Below are 17,670 nucleotides of genomic sequence, written 5' to 3' on the forward strand. Positions count from 1 at the left end.
ACCCCCATTCAAATGGTTGATTGTTTTTTAAGAACGTAAACTGTAAGTGTTTCTGGCGAGGTGCCATTCAAGGGAATTCGTTTAAGTGAGTGGCAGATAAAGACTCTTTTCATTGCACTCTCCAGGGCGCTGGAGCAGGCCTGTCATAGAGTTTCAGGCTGAGCTGTGTCCCTGCCTGGATGAAAATACAGCATGGAAGAATTTCCTGAAATGAAACTCAATCACATTTGCCACTAAACAGCCGAATATGCACTGGAGGGATCATCAGCGGAGTCTTGGCTTGTGAAAGCAGTCCTTAAAAATTAGAGCATAGTAGCCCAACAATCAAAGTTAGGAAAAAGAAAAGCTGCAGCTCCGTGAAAAGGGAAAGTTCAGTGGATGGAACAATAACAACATTATGTGCAATTCAAAAGTGAAATGAATATTGCTTTTCCTCAGAGACCTTGAAATGTCCTGACTTTGTCGGAAGAGTCTTTTCTCCGAGTTGGACGGCCCGGCAGCCAAGGGCGACAGTGGCGTTACTGAAGATGGTGTGGCAGTGGAGGCCATAATCCGTGGCTTTCCTGTGCTGACTGGTCTCTCAGAGCCCAGCCGGTATTGGGTTTCCATCCAAGCAGCTGGGCGAGGGTGTTTCGTGGTCCTCTTCAGTCCTCTTTGAAAGAGGATAGTCAAGTAGAGTCCCTCCGTGAGGCCCCGAGGACCCTGCCACTGCAGCCACACTGAAGAGAGGCGTCCCTGTTGCAGCCGGCATGAGCAGCTGGAAGACTCTGGGAGACATTGGCAACAGGTGAACACAGCACCAGTGTGAAGGAGAGTATCTGGCAAGTGTTTTGGAAGGTCTTGAAGCAATGTGGGAACTCAGGGTGTTGTCAATCCGGGTTGACATGTGTTTGACTCAAATGGTGGGAAGAAATAAAAGACAAATGTTTTCAGTTCAGGAAGGTTCAGACTGGGTGGGGTGTGGGGAGCTTGTGAAGCAGCTCTCCTGCTGGAAGAGACGCAAAGATGGGTGCAGCTTCTCACTACCCCCCCCCCCCCCCCCCCACACATACAGAGGAAGTGGACAAGTTTAGGAAAGGCCTTGACAGTGTGTTGATTGGCTTTTTCGTCGATCTGACTGATCGAGTGTTTCTTACTCCGGGAAGGCCTCAGGGTTTAAATGGTTTCCTTGTATTTTTGCCTGGCCACACAGATGGTGGAAAATAGCTCTGTAGTGGGTTTTGCTTGGCCGAGCAGCTCTGTTTTATTTGGAGTCCTGCAAGAAAGGATGAGTCGCCCAGTTTGACTGGAGCAGGCCCAAGGCCTTTGGAGATCACACAGGCACTAAAATCCATATGCAAGATGTATAAACAGCGGCCAGTGTTTATTTACAGCATTGTAACCTTCAGCATGTACCCAATTCTTGCTAACTCCACGCTCTGGAAAGAAGAGCTGAAGTGTAACACACCTGTGTTCGGTGAGGGAATTAAGCACATACAACAAACACAGGGAAGCAGATTTCACACGAATTCTTAATTTTGGTGTACTGTTAAAACATGTAATTCAGCAATACCTTCTTCTTTTGTTGTAGATTTAGAGATTGTAGACACTAAGTGCAGCAAGGAGACTCATCAGGACTTCTCTCAGTCCATGTAGATCAATTAAAGGAATACTTTTACATTTGGGGAAATGTACATATTCACTTTCTTCCCATGAGTTTGGTGAGAAGTTTGATACAACAGTCCTATCTAAACTAAGGCTTATGCAAAGCCATAGTAGCAGCTTTATATTTACTGGACAGATATGAGACTGGTATCAATCTTCTCATCTGACTCTCAGCAAGAGAGTAAGTAAGTGTATTCCAAACTACTCTTGAGGTGTTCTAGTTATATCTAGAGGTTCCCAGGTGAGCATTTCGAGATGGCAAGCTTGATCATGCTCTGGTTTACAGGCATCCATCCTTTAAAGGGTTAAACTAAGGCTGATGCGACCCCCAGCAGAAAAAGCTAACCAAATTCCATTTCTCTTAGTTCACTTTCAAAGAGTTATGCTGCACGCACGGGATTCAATACATTACTGTGTAAAAGTTACAGCGTTGTGATTCACGGAAGTCACAGACATATTGCACAGATCTCATGTATATGTGTAGAGATTCACCTGTGCACGGACACAAGCAGCCACCAGGTGTTATCAGCGAGTGTTTGAGAGCTTTTCATTAAACACATTTACACACAAATCCGATCGTCCACACAGACATATTTGTGCAAAGCTGGTGGCGGAGGTTGCATGTATTATATTTGAGGAACAGGGTTTCCGAGTGCTCAAACATTCATTCTTTGAATACTCAACCAGTGGTTTGTCGACGGATACATGAAATGAATGTCAGCAGAATTCTCCTCCTTATTGTGACTAGGCACCAGGATGAAATGGAAAATCTGCTCTCTTATTTCTCTGGAAAAACAGATTGTTTTAGTTGTATCTTAGAGCAGTGATTATGGTGGTGCATTGGGGATGGCTGAGGTGGTCGAAATCGGAGCCTGGGGATTGTATGGCTCTGAATCCAGGAAAGGCAAGTCTGCTTCTGCTTCTCTTGGTTGTCGACCAAACTTTGATAATCCAAGAGGAGAGTGTCCACCACAAACCACAAAAAGGCTTTGCACATAGCCTTACCCCCCCAAGTAAGTCCGAAGCACGAGTTTGTTCAGACTTACACTGTACTTGAGAATATACAGAGGTATACTTTTGCTTCTATTCGAGGTACCTGCACATCCACCCAAACGGATACTTTAAGCGTGCAAATAAAAGCAAAGCTCAACGAAAGATAAGTTGTTAGTGCTGTATTTCTATATTTGCAAAATGTATGTACATTTAATCATGACACTCATCTCTAAACCCTCTAACATTTAATTCACACCTAAAGCATGGACCTTTTTCATATTTATCAAAGAGGATGAAGTATGTTAAAGGTTCACGAGGCCCTTTCCAATAACATGAAGTATAGAGTGAGTGTACCTCAAAGATTAGTGTTAGGTCCCCTACATATCGGCCTACTAGGAGCAAAATGTAGCGTAACCAAGTTACTAAACATGTTTGGATTATTTGATTTGTATACAATGTTTTCTTGCTTTTAATTTGTCTAATCTGTGCTCACATTCTGTGTGATGCACTTGTTTTATCCTGTTGGTTTATTGTTGTTCTGTCATTGTTCATCTGTGATTGTGGTACAATACATCTAATTTAAACATATATGTTTATTATCATACATTCGTCCTTAGTCAGTGCGGTTACATGATGGTATAATTCGAATCTTGCTTTAGTCGGACTATGCTATCTTTTGGGGGATCTGCTGTTATCCCAATATACATGGCAGTGAGTAATTCGAATCATTGGCAGCATGTCATATCCGATACGATAGGTGGCGCTGTTTTCATTACAACTCGTGGTGATACAGCCATTTCCGCTTGACCTCTTCACCACCACCAACAACAACATCAACATTTCGAGAAAGAACCATGAACTTTAGTATGTTCAACTCCTTCAATACATTAAGCATAAATTCTGTCTGCTCTTCGGTCCAGAAATGTGTGGTGGCTCTTGTGTTCTCCGGAGCGTTGTTTGCAGCGCCGCTCCCATAACGCGCACGACGCGCTGCGCGTAGGGCACCAAGTCCTGAGGGGGCTCCACAAAATAGGCAACTAATAAAATCCTCATAGTTATAATAATTATAATGCCGATATTATTTCAGTCTAGAAATATTAGGCGCCTTTTAGGCATGTATATCACAAAACAGGCAGAACAAGAGATATATTTAATCGCCAGCACCCCATTAACACTTCTCGGTCGCATCGCTTGCCGTGAAGCGCGCCGACACATTCGCCCACACAGACACGAACTCACAGGGCATCTTGAGGAGTTATTCTTAGGGCACCAACATGGTTAGCAGCGGACTGGTTATTTGTTTGTTTTCTGCCGGCCAGGTTGCCGGCAGTGACAATTTATCGTCTCTTTCGACTTCCGGGTCACGACATGGGAGGGAGGGAGGGAGGAGGAGGCGGCGGGATCTGGAGCATGCGCAAAGACGCAAAGTCCAGTTCCGAATCGAATTCAGAGTTACATGCCGCGAGAGTCGAATTATCAACTGGATCGGACCGAGCTATCCAGGGGTGTTAATCGGACCGAAGTCGTACCGCACATAGTCCGACTAAGGTGTTTACATGAAACGGATAATTCGATTTCAGTCCGACTAAGCCAATAATTCGATTGCATGTAAACGCACTGAGTGACATTAAATACTTGCACACTAGTTGATATTATTTCTTTATTCTTGTTTTTCATTGTCACATGACCAGACCATAAAGTAGCTTTTAACAATCGCCTCACAAACGATACATTAATTAGCTTCTGAATGAAATAGTTTTTTTTGACACATGCACTTGTCTTACTTTACATGCTGCTGCATTCTTTAAACTACTATTTTTGTTGGAAAAATAGCCCAATTATCAGAGTGAATACTCAAAGCTTATTCCCATAATTGTTATGCTCTAAATGCGTGCTCTCAGCCATCATGTTTTCTAATTCATCAGCTCATTTGAACTAAGTTGTGTGTCTTCCACTATCTATCACAGAATATCTTGCACCAGTATGCGTGGAATGATTATACCATGGCACATATTTTCTTCTGTGGCTAACTGTGCGGGCACCTTGAGTTACAGCCACTTCAATGTCTGGTGTTAGTGGTCCATTAACCTCTAGGTATTAAACTGTCACTTTAATGGCATGTAGCTCACTGCTCTCTCTGGACTGTGCAAAAACTGTAAAATTAAAAAAAAAGTTGAATAGAAGTATGGGTTCCTTCATTCCAGCCTCATTACCAGAATAAAAGCAGAGATATTTTGGCAGTGGCATTGTAATAATTGGGCTTTCCATGCGGGCCCTATGTAACATCTTGGTTATAATTTCCTCTCTGTGTTCACCTATGTTTTGTCAGCTCGTAAATTTGTCATGAATTAATTGGAAGGTACAACACTGTGTCAGAGAAGCTGACTGCTGTTGAAATAACTTTTACTCTATGTGCTCATTTCAAATATGCTGGCCCCCTTATTTTCAAATGGCCTCATATAAAGTCCACGCTGCAGATACGGAGTAAGGACTTACCACACAAGCACAGAGCATATCAAAATGGGAAAGTATCTGGGTCCATTAACCATTTGACAGAGAGACAATTCAAATGTCTGTTATAGACTCAACATCTTTTTAAAACATGATGATCAGCCTAACGAGAAAGGCCACACCCTTATGATCCTAAGTGGAGGTGATGAGGGTAAGTGTGTGCATACATGTGCACTCACTGCCCCTACGATCTAGGTTATAAGGACACGTGTGATGGCAAATTATCTCAAGAAATAATTCAGCCAAGTTTCAAATGTCGCCCAATTGTATTTCACATTGTTATACAGAATTATTAAAGTTGAAATAAGGTAATGCCATCGCACTGTCAGGAGATTACTTTGAAGTTTTCCCATAAATGACACAGTCAGTTCAACAGTCGGGCGATTATAACTTTCTTTGGACAGACAAATAAAAAAGGTCTTGGAAAATTAAATTAGGTTTTCAGAGTTTTAAAAGGCATTATGCTTCGCCAACCTCAACATAATAACTGTAAAAAACTATTACAACCTGAGAAGTGTTGCTATTGGCAGCTCGTCAGCGCAGGGGCAGTTAAACGGTGCCATTTGAGTCTGGCTGCCATGTGCTTACATTTGGAATTCCATTAATTTGACAAGGACCTGCACTATCTCTTGACAATCCAACAACTATACCAATGAGACACATTCAAGAAAGGTATAAATTAGTTTTGCTCTTACTGATGTATGACCGATGTCCAAACGTTGTAACAAAAGCACAATAGTCCACTCTGATTACTTTTCCAGCAGTATAACATATGACGTTTTGGGCCCATGTCCAGCACCCTCGCCCCCGTCTCTATGGCATTACTTGGAACATTGTTGAGAGCATGGAATGTATTTCCTTACTTTCTTCATAAAAAAACCAGAATATCAATCTCCAGACATACTAAACTGTAGAAAAGACAGGAAATACATTTGCACTTCATCTTAGGCACATTAATGAGGCCTGCCAGAGTGTCAGTCTTGTCTTCTTATGCACATTAAAATGTATGCACTCTACCCTCATTCCCACCTCACGTTTTTTTGTGAATATATATTAGTGCTGTGAAAAATAACGCGTTAACTCAGTTAATCCAATTACAGGTTTAACTAGTTGTTGTTTTTTACCGCATTTAACGCATGCGCAGAATGAGCTTCCAATCCGTCTGTTGTTGGTCGTCGGGACGAAAAAAAAGTCACTTGCAAAATGAGCTTCCAATCCACCACTTCAATCTGAACTCTGTCCGCTCTCATGCAGACGGTCTGTTCATCGGTAATGATCCTTCCGCAGGTTCACCTACGGAAACCTTGTTACGACTTTTACTTCCTGTAGATCAGGGTCTCAACACGTCGATCGCGACCTGCCAGTCGATCGCGGCGTAGTGTTGGTAGATCGCATGACATTAAAAAGATTGGCCCGCCCCCTGACATGTACTCTAGAGCACGTCTTTGTTATTTTATTAAACTAAACGTCTGTTGTTGATCGTATCTCCACAGCAGCATGTCATTTCTGTCTCTACGCGTTGCGTTAACACTTATCGATCTCCGTCTGGCGCGCCACAGAGCTCCGTGCGCGCGCATCGGGACCGAGCAAAAAAAAGTCACTTGTCAATCTGTCCACCTTTAGATTGTATCATGGTGGAGTTAATGGTTGACAAACAAGAAAAATGCTCTGTTTAACCCTCCTGTTACCTTTACATTTACTAACATATTTTACCCTCGGGGTCAATTTGACCCCAGCAATTAAAACCTCCAGAAAATTCTTAGAATTAATATTGCTTCCCAAGTTTAAGTGTGAGGTACTTTATGTTTGTTTGTTGACTACCTAAATAGCCCTTTAAATAAATAAAAAAGTTGATATTTCTGATATGTTTGACACAGTGAAAAACAGCCTGGGGTCAAATTGACCCCAAAGAACACCGACATTAAACATTGAATGGGGTCAAATTGACCCGAAAGGTAACAGGAGGGTTAAACATTCTGTTTAGGATGAAGATGTATTAATGTTCCATATGGAAGAAAACTGCTAAATAACTGCTGAGTTGCAGCACCATTGTATAGAAGAATGTATAAATGTATATATCCGTCTTTTGTCATAAATCTCTATGTTCTCACAAAATATACCGAGAATATCGGTAATATGTGATTAATCATGATTAATCCACAAAAACCTGTGATTAATCTGATTAAAATGTTTAATCGTTTCACAGCCCTAATATATATAATATATATATGTAATTACAAATATTTGAATATTTCTTTATACATGACCAGTGTGTGTAGCAGGGAGTAAAGTAAGTAAACCTTGAGGCTTGTTAAAAGGAAATGGACCCAGCAGGTGGGAGGGAAGCGTTGGCCAGTCTGAGGGACATTTCTCAGCTGGATCCTTTCCAGCACCGGATCGCCCACAGGCAAAGGCCAAAAAAACAACGACTATAAGATGGTTAAAGTCGCAGCAGGAGTCCAAAGTCAATTCTGCTTGTTTTATTTAGTTGATTTCTAGGTTTCTCTTGTTGAGCCACTTTACTACCTGTTATGGAGATCTCTAGCAGTGTGTCAGTAAAACAAATCAGCAGGAAGGTAGGGGTCTCAGTTGGAGCATAATTTTTCACCTCACTTTTCTTGGGGCGAGGATAACTTACCTTCTCCTCAACCAGTTGCTTTCTGCAGGAAGCTGGGAAGTGTGCCAGAAACACTAAAAAATAATGAAATGAGAAGAATGTAATCCCTATCTCAAACATGCCCAAACCAGGGAGAGATTAAAAGCTGCTTCCGAAAAATAACATTTCTGGAGGTAGACAATAATTCCATTTATTCCACGAGATATTTCATAGGTTCAGTATTAAAACTGATGCTTTAGTTTGGGGTTTGTATCATTTTACGCAGTAGCTATGTCACTGAGGAATTTCTCTTGCCAAAAACAATTTAAGGGGATATCATGAAAAGGCTACCGTTTCCCTATTTTTTAAATCTCAGACTTGTGAATTCAGAGTTAAGACTGCTGATAACACCTCAGATTAATAAAAGTATTGTAGTAAAGCCTTTACTACAATACTTTTGTAAAGGAAGTAATATGTTGTATACTTAAATAAGATTACATAACAACATACTATTTTATATAAATTAAGTATAAAACCTGTGTGGATTGATGTGAAGTATTTTAATAGTAGTGCCGAAAATATAAAAAGAAGAGTACATTGCACCACTTGCTAGAGAAACATGAAATTTAGATTTAAATAAAAAAATAGTTTTACAAAAACACAGACGCATCTATCAACTGATGTTTATCCGCCTGTTTCTACATGTTTTTTTTGCTAAGAAAGCAACATCACTGCTAAATTTTGCAAACGCACTTTGATGCTAAAGCTCTGCTGACAGAAAATGCTTCCACACGGTTCTGTTTGATAAGGCTCCGAATTTATCGCCCTCTGATTGATACATGTACCACATCCAATTATGTTACTCATTGACAGATTTTTAATTAATAATAAAAATATATATATTATCAGGAAACTAAATCTGTTTTAACAATGTTCAACTTTAAAAAAAAAAAAACATTTTACAGATAATAATTCCACACAAACACTTGTTTGAAATCTGGCTTTCCATGTCATTGACAATTCTAATTGACACAAATCCACTCATAATGCACACTAAATGTGAAATTGAAAGTGTACTGGTGGCTATTAAATGATAGACATCGATTAGTATATTTAGCTCAATGTCTAATTGTTTGAACATATGAGCAATAAATGATGTAAAGCTTAGTACAATGTTTGACATTCCTTCACAATCTCTACTGACAAGAGACTGTAAAGAATAGAATGCATTTACTGATTAATTTGTAATATGCAGGAATGAATGAACAATTGAAGTAGTAACTGACTCTGGGTCAGTGGTTGGTAGGTCCGTCTTTCAATCAGTGAGTTGGCAGTTCAATCCCCCACCGAGTCCATGTGTCCTTGACACTTAACTCTGAATTGCTCCCCGTAGCTGTGTCTAAGGTGTACTGTATGAATGTAACATGTAAAGTGTCTTTGAGTACCTTCAAAACGCTATATAAATTAAATGTATTATTATTATTACAAAAAGACCAATCACTGAGATTTTCTAAAAATGAAATGGATGACAGAAACAGTGTCATTAGAGTGAGTGGTCCCCGTGTGCTTGCTGTGTTGGAATGTCCCTGATGTGCCATTGAAGGGCAACACTCCCCTCTGCTGTCCACCTGCTTCATCTGTTTTCATCAATGTACTTCATTCTGCCAGTTTGGCCCATGATGGACATCTGACGCCGGCAAGGACAGTCAGTGTGAAGACATCGTCACGTATCCGACTAATTGAAGTAAAGCTATATTCCTATTTCGCCACTAGGTGGCGTGAACGCATCACCGCTGGCAGGTGACATATTCTGTTGCTATGGTGATGACGCCGGTGACTAAAAACTGAAGCTCGTCCCCGACGTTCCTTCAACTGCTTCCTGTCATACGCGGTTAGTAACACCTGCATTGCGGCGTGTGTTGTACTTTTTTTATTCACGTTTTATTCCCAATCGCTAATGTTGTATGACGAGATTAGAAATAACCGTGATTAATTGACCCGGGGCCTTGGTTTCCCATGATGCATCGCTTTATTTTGTCTAGTAGCTCGGGGAGATGATAGGGAATCGACACAGCCGCCCTCCCCTCGCACCACGGCGAGCCCCTGGCAGCAGCACCGACATGCCCCACAAGGCAGGACGCTCTTAGCCGGGCAAGGCTGCTCAACCACAACCTACAACCTTTCACAGGATATTCGACGGCCGCATATTTTCAGCCATAAGGTAGGTTAAGCTCTCTGTCATATAAATATTGTGTTGTTGTAGCTTCGTTAGCTGTTCAGCTAAGCTAGCATATTTAAAGCCCCACGTAACGTTACTTTCTCTTAACGGGGACATTGTTTCATTCAAAGACCTTTCAGATGTCCGATATATTAAAATCACGTAGCATGTAATGTGCAATTGTCAAATGGCTATTGATGAAGTAGCTTGGCTCCATTATAAAGGGGTTAGCGTTAGTCAAGTCTGTTGTTATTCCGAAATTTCGTTGAAAAATAGGATGGCAGCTGTTGAAATTAAGTCCTGTTTGGTGGATTTATTGTATGCCGAATTTTCCACAATTCCACAATCAATGTCTATATTATTTGATGAAGCTAGATCATTTCATGTTATGTATTGCAGGGTATTATTTATGGTGATGGATTGTAAATGGAGTAAGCTGTTTTCGGTAGAGAATATCACATATTAAGAGCTTGTTTTCGGTCCTGGACCCTGGACAGCTGCAGTCCATAATATTAGCTTCAAGGACAGTCTGTGTGATGGACAGGGAGGGGGGGGGGGATGCAGTGGTGGCATCAGTTCTTCAAACAACAAGGAAAGTAAAACAGGTCGTGGCACCATTCACCATCCCCGGGTTTGCCACCACTCACGTTTAGTTTGGTAATGGTAGAGCAGGTTATGTCCTGAATGATATCGCCAGAAGCTTAACAACAACAACAACAACAACAACAACAACAACGTGTGCGTAAAGTAGCGATCCTCCGGCAGCGACCTCCAGGACGAGCACCGTGGGTTCGGGGTGCTGTCCGCAATGCAGGTGCTGAAATCGAAGGAGCCGTGGGAAGTATCCCTACCGGATAACACGTGGCATGTCATGTGTTGTTTTTTAATGGTTACACTAGCTCACTTTTAGTTGTTTACCTGTTTGCCATTGTGTATATGGTTATTGAAGAGTCAAGGCAATGTTAAAGTTTCTTTACACAATCGTATGCTGGGAGGTAAGTTAAGTTTAACGCGTAGAGCAACAGAACTCAAGAAGATATGCTAAGTAAAGCAATAGCGTCATCACAGGAAGACGAGTGACTGCTAAGCTCTTGTTTAGGCTAAAGATGGGAGCTACTAGCTAATGTTTCATGCTGCAGTTCATTGATTATTTATGTTCTCTGTGTAAGAAAGTAATGGGTTTGTGTATTAGGAAAAGAACGACATGTGAAATTGCCGAACTGTTAACACTTGTTCGACATTAATCTGTGCCCTCTAAAAAGAAACAAACACTGGGAGATTTGCATTCCCCCCATACATTTGTTCTGAACAAATGGATCTCTAATTCACTTGAGCTCTGTACACCTGGACCAGTGTCACCGCCACGCGATGACATGCTCTGTGTTTTGAGGTGAGCTCATGTCTTTGCGAATGGAAAGCTATCCAAGCTATTCTAGGAAAGGGCTGGGATGAGAGAAATGCTTGCAGTGCAGGGTTTATCGGAAGGATGTCACATTACTCATCAATAATAGATCATCTCCTCAGTTTTTACGATGCATCACTGGTTCTATTTGTGACGACCAGTTTGTGTTTTGATTATCACATGCTTTTCTTTTCCTCTGTGAGCCATGAAAAAAAAAAGCCGCACAGGAGACTGTTGGATCTGGGAAGTGTGTCCTGCGAGGTGTCATGGTATATATAATTAACGTTAAAGAGAGCTGATGATGTAAGAGTGAGAAGCTCCGGGATGTTTTATTGAAGCACACTTATGTATGCAGGGAGAAGCTTTCTCCGCACTCAGAAGGGCTGTTGCCGGGATCAATGTGCTCTCAGCTCAGTACCGTTGTCTGGCCGATGATGAAGATGTTGGGACTGAGTGATTGTTTCTCTCATTCTGATTTGGCTTCGGAGACGAGGGCATCCAGTGAAGGGGGGTACGTGGAAGGTTGGGCCCCCTTGAGACCGTCAGTCTTCATGCCACACCCCGAGTCATTGTGTTCCACTTTGTGCTTTGTTTTCAGTCTTTGTTGTTATTGACCATGGATACCTGCCATCTATTGCATTTATTTACACACTTAAGTGAAGAGAACATTTGACACGTTTCTAATTTGCCACTTTAGTGGAATATTTATCATAATATTCTCACTTATCTGCTGTACTGAAGAGGAGTATTTTTCCACTCTGTCCTAAAATTACAATAAATAGTGTAGATTAGATTAGTTTAAATTAGATGAGTGCTACCTTTCAGATGTCTGATTTTACACTCCCCACTCTGAAATGCTTAATCAATAGCTTCATGTCAGTGATTGATTGATCATTACAGCAAGCAGAGTGGACCTATTTATGGATCGCCTCGCCTGTCTGAGCGTAGCATTGACCCAGCTATACTAATGACGATAGTGTATTAATGTACACACAGATTCTGCAAATTTAAGAAATGTTCAACCTCACTTCTAAGTTTGCATGTTTGCTTTATTTTGTAATTTCTTTAACCAGGAAACAGTTTTGACAATTTTGACACTAGCTTGATTATTTAAAGTGCCAAATGGCCTCCAATGTGAATGGGGTTGGTGTTGATGGCATTGGGCAATGGTAATAAGGTCGATCTGTCATCTAAAGCAGATGTTGCTGTCCCTAAACCCAGATGTTGAAAGGCAAAGGGGTGAGAGTTAACGGCCTGTTTGACTTCATGCTTATTGTCTTCTCCTTGTCTCTCGTTCTCTCTCTCCTTGTTTCTGCCACCTGTGTCTGGAGGTTGCCAGGCTGGTGTGTCTGAACATTATCAGCCATGGCATCAGCAAATGTTACACTGGAAAATCAGCTGCACAGTGCACAGAACAACCTGCTCTTCCTCCAGCAGGACCATGCCAGTACGTTGAAGGGGCTACATGTCGAGATTCGCAGATTACAACAGCAATGCACAGGTGAGCACAGAACTGATGTCACACCCAAATGAATAGAGATCAAGAGTCAACAAGATGCTGTCCGGCCACTATTGAACCTTTTAAAGAGAATATGATGACTTATGGGAAATGCACTCAAGCATCATTGAGTACACTTAAAGTTTGCACTGCAGTAATCCAAAACCTGAATTAAGTATTCCACCAGTAATAGATACAGTCTTCCCAAAGGGAGGATATACAGATGGACACCGAGACCAACAACACACTGTCTGCTTCGGCCCTGATTTCCTGTATCTTTGGCTAAACTGTCACTTAAGCTGATGTTGAACTCTCACTCATCTTGTCAAATGAATACTTCGCCAGACGGAAACAACTGACACGTCTTCCTCAAACATGCATAGCTGTCCCTTGTAACCTCATGTGACCCTTTCCTTTTTCCCCAGATCTGACCTATGAGCTCACTGTGAGAAGCTGTGATCCCTCAGGTGAGCCTCTATCACACTGTAAACACGCGCATATCTGTTCTGCTAAGGACGGTCGATGTCTAGAGTAATTAGTTAAATGAAGTATTCATTTGTTGTTGCACTGAGTCACATTTTGACTTAGAAAGGTCTTGTAAAAAGTACCTTACCCGACCTTCATGCCAATGTTATGAATCTGTGTTTTCTGCTGATATAGATGTCTGTGTCAGTGGACAGGTGTGAGAGCAGGGGGCTCAGCCTGTGTCCTGGTAACAATGTCCCACCCAGGAAGTGTTGCAATGTGGGACTCCCTGCTGTTCATTAGAGCTCCCTCACGTTACCATGGCCATGACATGGAGTCACAACACTGGCCTGAATCAGCCCCATCTCCTCTGTCTTTATACTGGCAGCAGAGTACATTCAGGGAGGCCCCTGGCAGGCTGCATGCAGCTTAATTTATTTACATGCTACTGATGTGTGTAGGCATGTTGCGTCTCACCAGGATCACTCCATGTTGCTTTCTTTTGAACATGGCTGGCCCAGATCTGAGCAATATTGTAAAGGCCTCCAGTTCGAGGCACTACACTGTTGGCCTGGGACCTCTCAGAGATTGGAGTGCAGGAAATTTAATTATCTGTCACTGAGCTAATGCACAAGCCTGCAACCTGCTTAGTGCAGCAGGCCCCAGCTGCTCAACTGGGGTGAACATGGACCAACCCCTCCCCCTTCTTTAGAGGGATGGATGGCGTCGTTCTACCCAATCCCTTTAGTAATAATATACAATTTAACCGAGACATAGAATACTTGCACATTGTGATGTTTGTATACATGTTTACTATACATATAGTGCACAGTTGTATTGTATTCCACTTTTTTTGCCATGTACATACATAGCTGTATGGGCTGTAACTGGGTTGGCCGCGGCAACATGGCAGCACAGTGATGAAGGTCAGAGAACAGCGCTGCGCCGCCGTACGCCAGAGTTGTAACGTGAGACTGGAGCTCTCCGCCCACTGCAGTTCAGTCTCCATAAGATCACCCCGTCTGTCAGCTGGCAGACTCTCCATCGGCAGCGTCTGCTCTTAATGTACTCGATGTGCAGTCTGGGGAGAGGAATCTGTCTCTGCTCGTCTTTGCTGTGTTTCCTGTGTGCTTATGTTTGCTGTTTACTCCCTGCATGCGTCTGTGCGCACCTGTCCGAGCTGCTCGAACCGTTGTTTTTGTTGTGTGTGTTCAGACAGCGGTGAAGTCCGCTGCAGGGAGCTACAAAGGAGGTGCGAGGAGCTGGAGACCCAGCTAAAGAAGAAGGAGGAGGAGAACACAGAGCTACTGCGGGATCTCGAGCAAAAGAACGCCATGATCTCCGTCCTAGAAAACACCATTAAGGAGCGAGAGAAGAAGTACCTGGAGGAGCTCAAGATGAAGAGCCACAAGCTGGCCGTTCTGTCGGGGGAGCTGGAGCAGAGGGCGAGCACCATTGCTTACTTGACCTCGCAGCTCCACGCCACCAAGAAGAAGCTGCTGGCCGGCAGTTCGTCTGAGGCCAGCCCCAATGTGAGTCCGGTCACTTCTTACAAGCCCACGCCTCCACCGGCCAAGGACCGGCAACCCGAAACCCCGCGGCGACGCATGAAGAAGAGTCTCTCCCAGCCTCTTCACCCAGAGTTGACTGAGGTGTATCGGCTCGGCCCGGACGGCCGGCGGGTGGTTCTGCGGGAGCCGGTGGACGCCATGCCCGACCCCACGCCATTCCTGCAGGCCGGGAGAGAGTCTCCCGAACCGCAGGTGGTGCGAGAACGGCCTGCCGTCATCCCTCCCATTGCCTCCGAGCGCTCCCCCATGACTCCCCTGGGTGCCACGGCCAGCCCCCGGCACAGCCCTGCTCGGGACCGTCAGCTCAGGGCTCATGTGGGCGTGGCGCACCGCATTCCACATGGCCCCCCTCTCCTGGCCCCGCCGCAAGCAGAGCTGGAGACACTGGCAGTGGACCAGGTCAACGAGGAAAAGGTTGTGCGGAAGCGCTCGGAAGCCGACAGAACAGTTTAACACTGCAATGCTAATAATAACACACACACACACACACCTACTCTGACAACAGAGCAGGGAGGAGCCTGATCCACTGTGTAGCCTGCTTTTTACCCAACACTGCAATATGAAAAAAGGATAAAATGATTATTCTGTTCATGGTATTCCACAAAGACTTTTGTTTTTCTTAATATACATTAGAAAACGACGACTATAAAGCATGCCAAATGTTTCTTATTTGCAACCAATGAGATCTTGTATAATACCCATCTTGACTTTTGCTCAGACTTCCTCTTCATTCCGTCTCATGTGATGAATACAACGAATCCTCAGCCAAATGTCTGCTTCAGTGCCTGCTCGCCCGGATCAATCCCACTCAAGCTGCGTACTCATGGCTCAGTTACCTTTACATACCTCCATCTTCTCAACAGCCTGGACATATCAACAAACTATATAACGAGATGTCTGCAGCTGCATAGGATAGAACTGAAATTATTAAACTAATACTCCCCCCGAATGTCTTTTATCTTCTTGTGATATCAGTATGATAACGTTTCTGTATGTACGAGCTGCATAATGTGCAATTGAGATTTGCTAGTGGAAGAGCTGGGGATTCTCCTTTCCTCTGACTTGCAGATACAGCTGTGGTGCACATGTGTAAAAGCAGTATAAAAGGATGGTGAACAGGGCGTATATCTATCTGTGTGTGTGAGAGAGAGAGTGTGTTTCTGAGAGACAATGAAGGCCATCGTGAGAATAAGTTTTGGCTTCAAAAATACCCACTGATGTTTTTTGTGATACAAGGGCATTTTTTGCAACACTGCTGTTATAGGATTTTGTAATATTATTAACTGTACTTTATAAAGGCTATACATTTGTAATGAATCCTTTTTTATTTATTGTTTAATAGAGAACCCCAAAACACCTCAGATATTGACAGTAGTCGCTGCACCACCAACATGACGGTAATTATAATCACTTAATAACCTGCTTTTCACATTATTATCACTTGTTCTTGAAGTATACGAATGAATCTATACAATAAAGCAATGCTTTTATTTGGCTTGGTTACTTGGTTTCCATTTGTACAGACGGGGAACACATTTCAGGACACTACTGTGTCTTAGTAAGGTGAACAGCCTCCAGGATATCTCAAATATATTACAAGTTCACCAGAGAAATCAACACCATTTGTCCATTTTATGTTTTGATGGGGGTTGCGGAGAGCACTGTTTAGTTAATAAGGTCATAGCTTATGATTCAAGTCATGTTTGTTCTCAGTCAACCATTCAACGTCCCATAAAACTAACTAGTTACTGGTACCAGGGTGTTAGAACCGGAACGATATATGTACAAGCGAGTTAAAAGTAAAATGTCTCGTTCACTTCAGAGCTGATTATCAAGGGGAAAAGTGAGCATTAAACACTCAGCGTTATCTCTATGAAACAAAACACATTCAGTATCATATTACACATTAATGTCTTTCCCAGCAACATCAAAGTATTGTTACTCTAACCCCGACCAGCCTGCTGTTACTAAAGAGGGACGCTGGTCTTATTGAACAAGCAGGAAGTCTGTTTCTTCAATGTGTATGTAGTTCCACCATCTGGCCACAAGGTGTCATCCTTACAGTTTAAACTGCTTAGTGGAAAATAGGACATGCCGTCAGTGGACATACCAACACTACAATACTTATTCTAGGGTGCTACATTATTAAACCTTTGCATTTAGTTTCCTGAACTGAAAATAAACTAGAAGCTGCTAAAATGTACATTGATAATAAATTGTTTGGAGTATTTTTGGTTTGGATTAGTCGTCCTTAGTGCCTCTGCCTCTCAACAAGCCACACTTTGCATGTCCAATGCTACAAGTATGTATCCCAAAAAGTTTTTATATTACTCTGTAATATAGAATAATCTTTTTGTCCGTGTTAATTTTGGTAAAACCAAAAGTCTTAAGTCAAAGATATTGTGCACAAAGATTCACACAATATGAATAAAAGTGACCCCTGGTGGCCAAATTACTGTACATACTTAAATATAACATACATTGACACAGCTTTATGTTTGAGTTATTTTTAATAAATAAATGGTTATCTTGTCAGATGTATCCCCACAAAATATAAACAGTTCAACATGTTATCACATATTAATTTTAATAACCGTGGATAGTGATAAAGCCCATGAGATTATCTGAATAATTTGTCTCGGCCCAACGAGACTAAGAGGGGCGTCAGGAAATGTGTACTGTGACAAGTCGTGTTTTTATGACATACAGTATATACCAGTGGCGGGCCGTGCTTTTTCTACCTAGGCCTTCAATGCCGCCTTACTACAGCTG

General features: G+C 42.5%; 1 protein-coding gene across 2 annotated transcripts; it reads left to right on the forward strand.

Annotated features, from left to right (window-relative positions):
* Positions 1-9,613: 9,613 nt before the first annotated feature.
* ccdc92 (coiled-coil domain containing 92) lies at positions 9,614-16,393 on the forward strand. 2 transcript variants are annotated; one of them, XM_056418895.1, is made up of 5 exons: positions 9,614-9,635; positions 9,790-9,965; positions 12,696-12,865; positions 13,288-13,329; positions 14,543-16,393. In XM_056418895.1, exons 3-5 carry the CDS (start codon positions 12,730-12,732, stop codon positions 15,349-15,351), a joined length of 987 nt encoding a protein of 328 aa, XP_056274870.1. In that variant the 5' UTR covers positions 9,614-9,635; positions 9,790-9,965; positions 12,696-12,729; the 3' UTR covers positions 15,352-16,393. The 2 variants fall into 2 exon arrangements, with proteins under 2 accessions (XP_056274870.1, XP_056274869.1); XM_056418894.1 differs by lacking the exon at positions 9,614-9,635 and having other exon boundaries at positions 9,640-9,965.
* The last annotated feature ends 1,277 nt before the right edge of the window (positions 16,394-17,670 follow it).

Source organism: Pseudoliparis swirei, chromosome 7, assembly GCF_029220125.1.
Source record: "Pseudoliparis swirei isolate HS2019 ecotype Mariana Trench chromosome 7, NWPU_hadal_v1, whole genome shotgun sequence".
Classification (NCBI taxonomy): Eukaryota; Metazoa; Chordata; class Actinopteri; order Perciformes; family Liparidae; genus Pseudoliparis; species Pseudoliparis swirei.

Excerpts from the sequence above, each read along its gene's own strand:
- ccdc92 (XM_056418895.1), top strand. The coding sequence starts at position 12,730 with ATGGCATCAGCAAATGTTACACTGGAAAATCAGCTGCACAGTGCACAG. Across the intron at positions 12,866-13,287 it reads ATTACAACAGCAATGCACAG|ATCTGACCTATGAGCTCACT; the intron begins GTGAGCACAGAA and ends CTTTTTCCCCAG. Across the intron at positions 13,330-14,542 it reads GAGAAGCTGTGATCCCTCAG|ACAGCGGTGAAGTCCGCTGC; the intron begins GTGAGCCTCTAT and ends GTGTGTGTTCAG.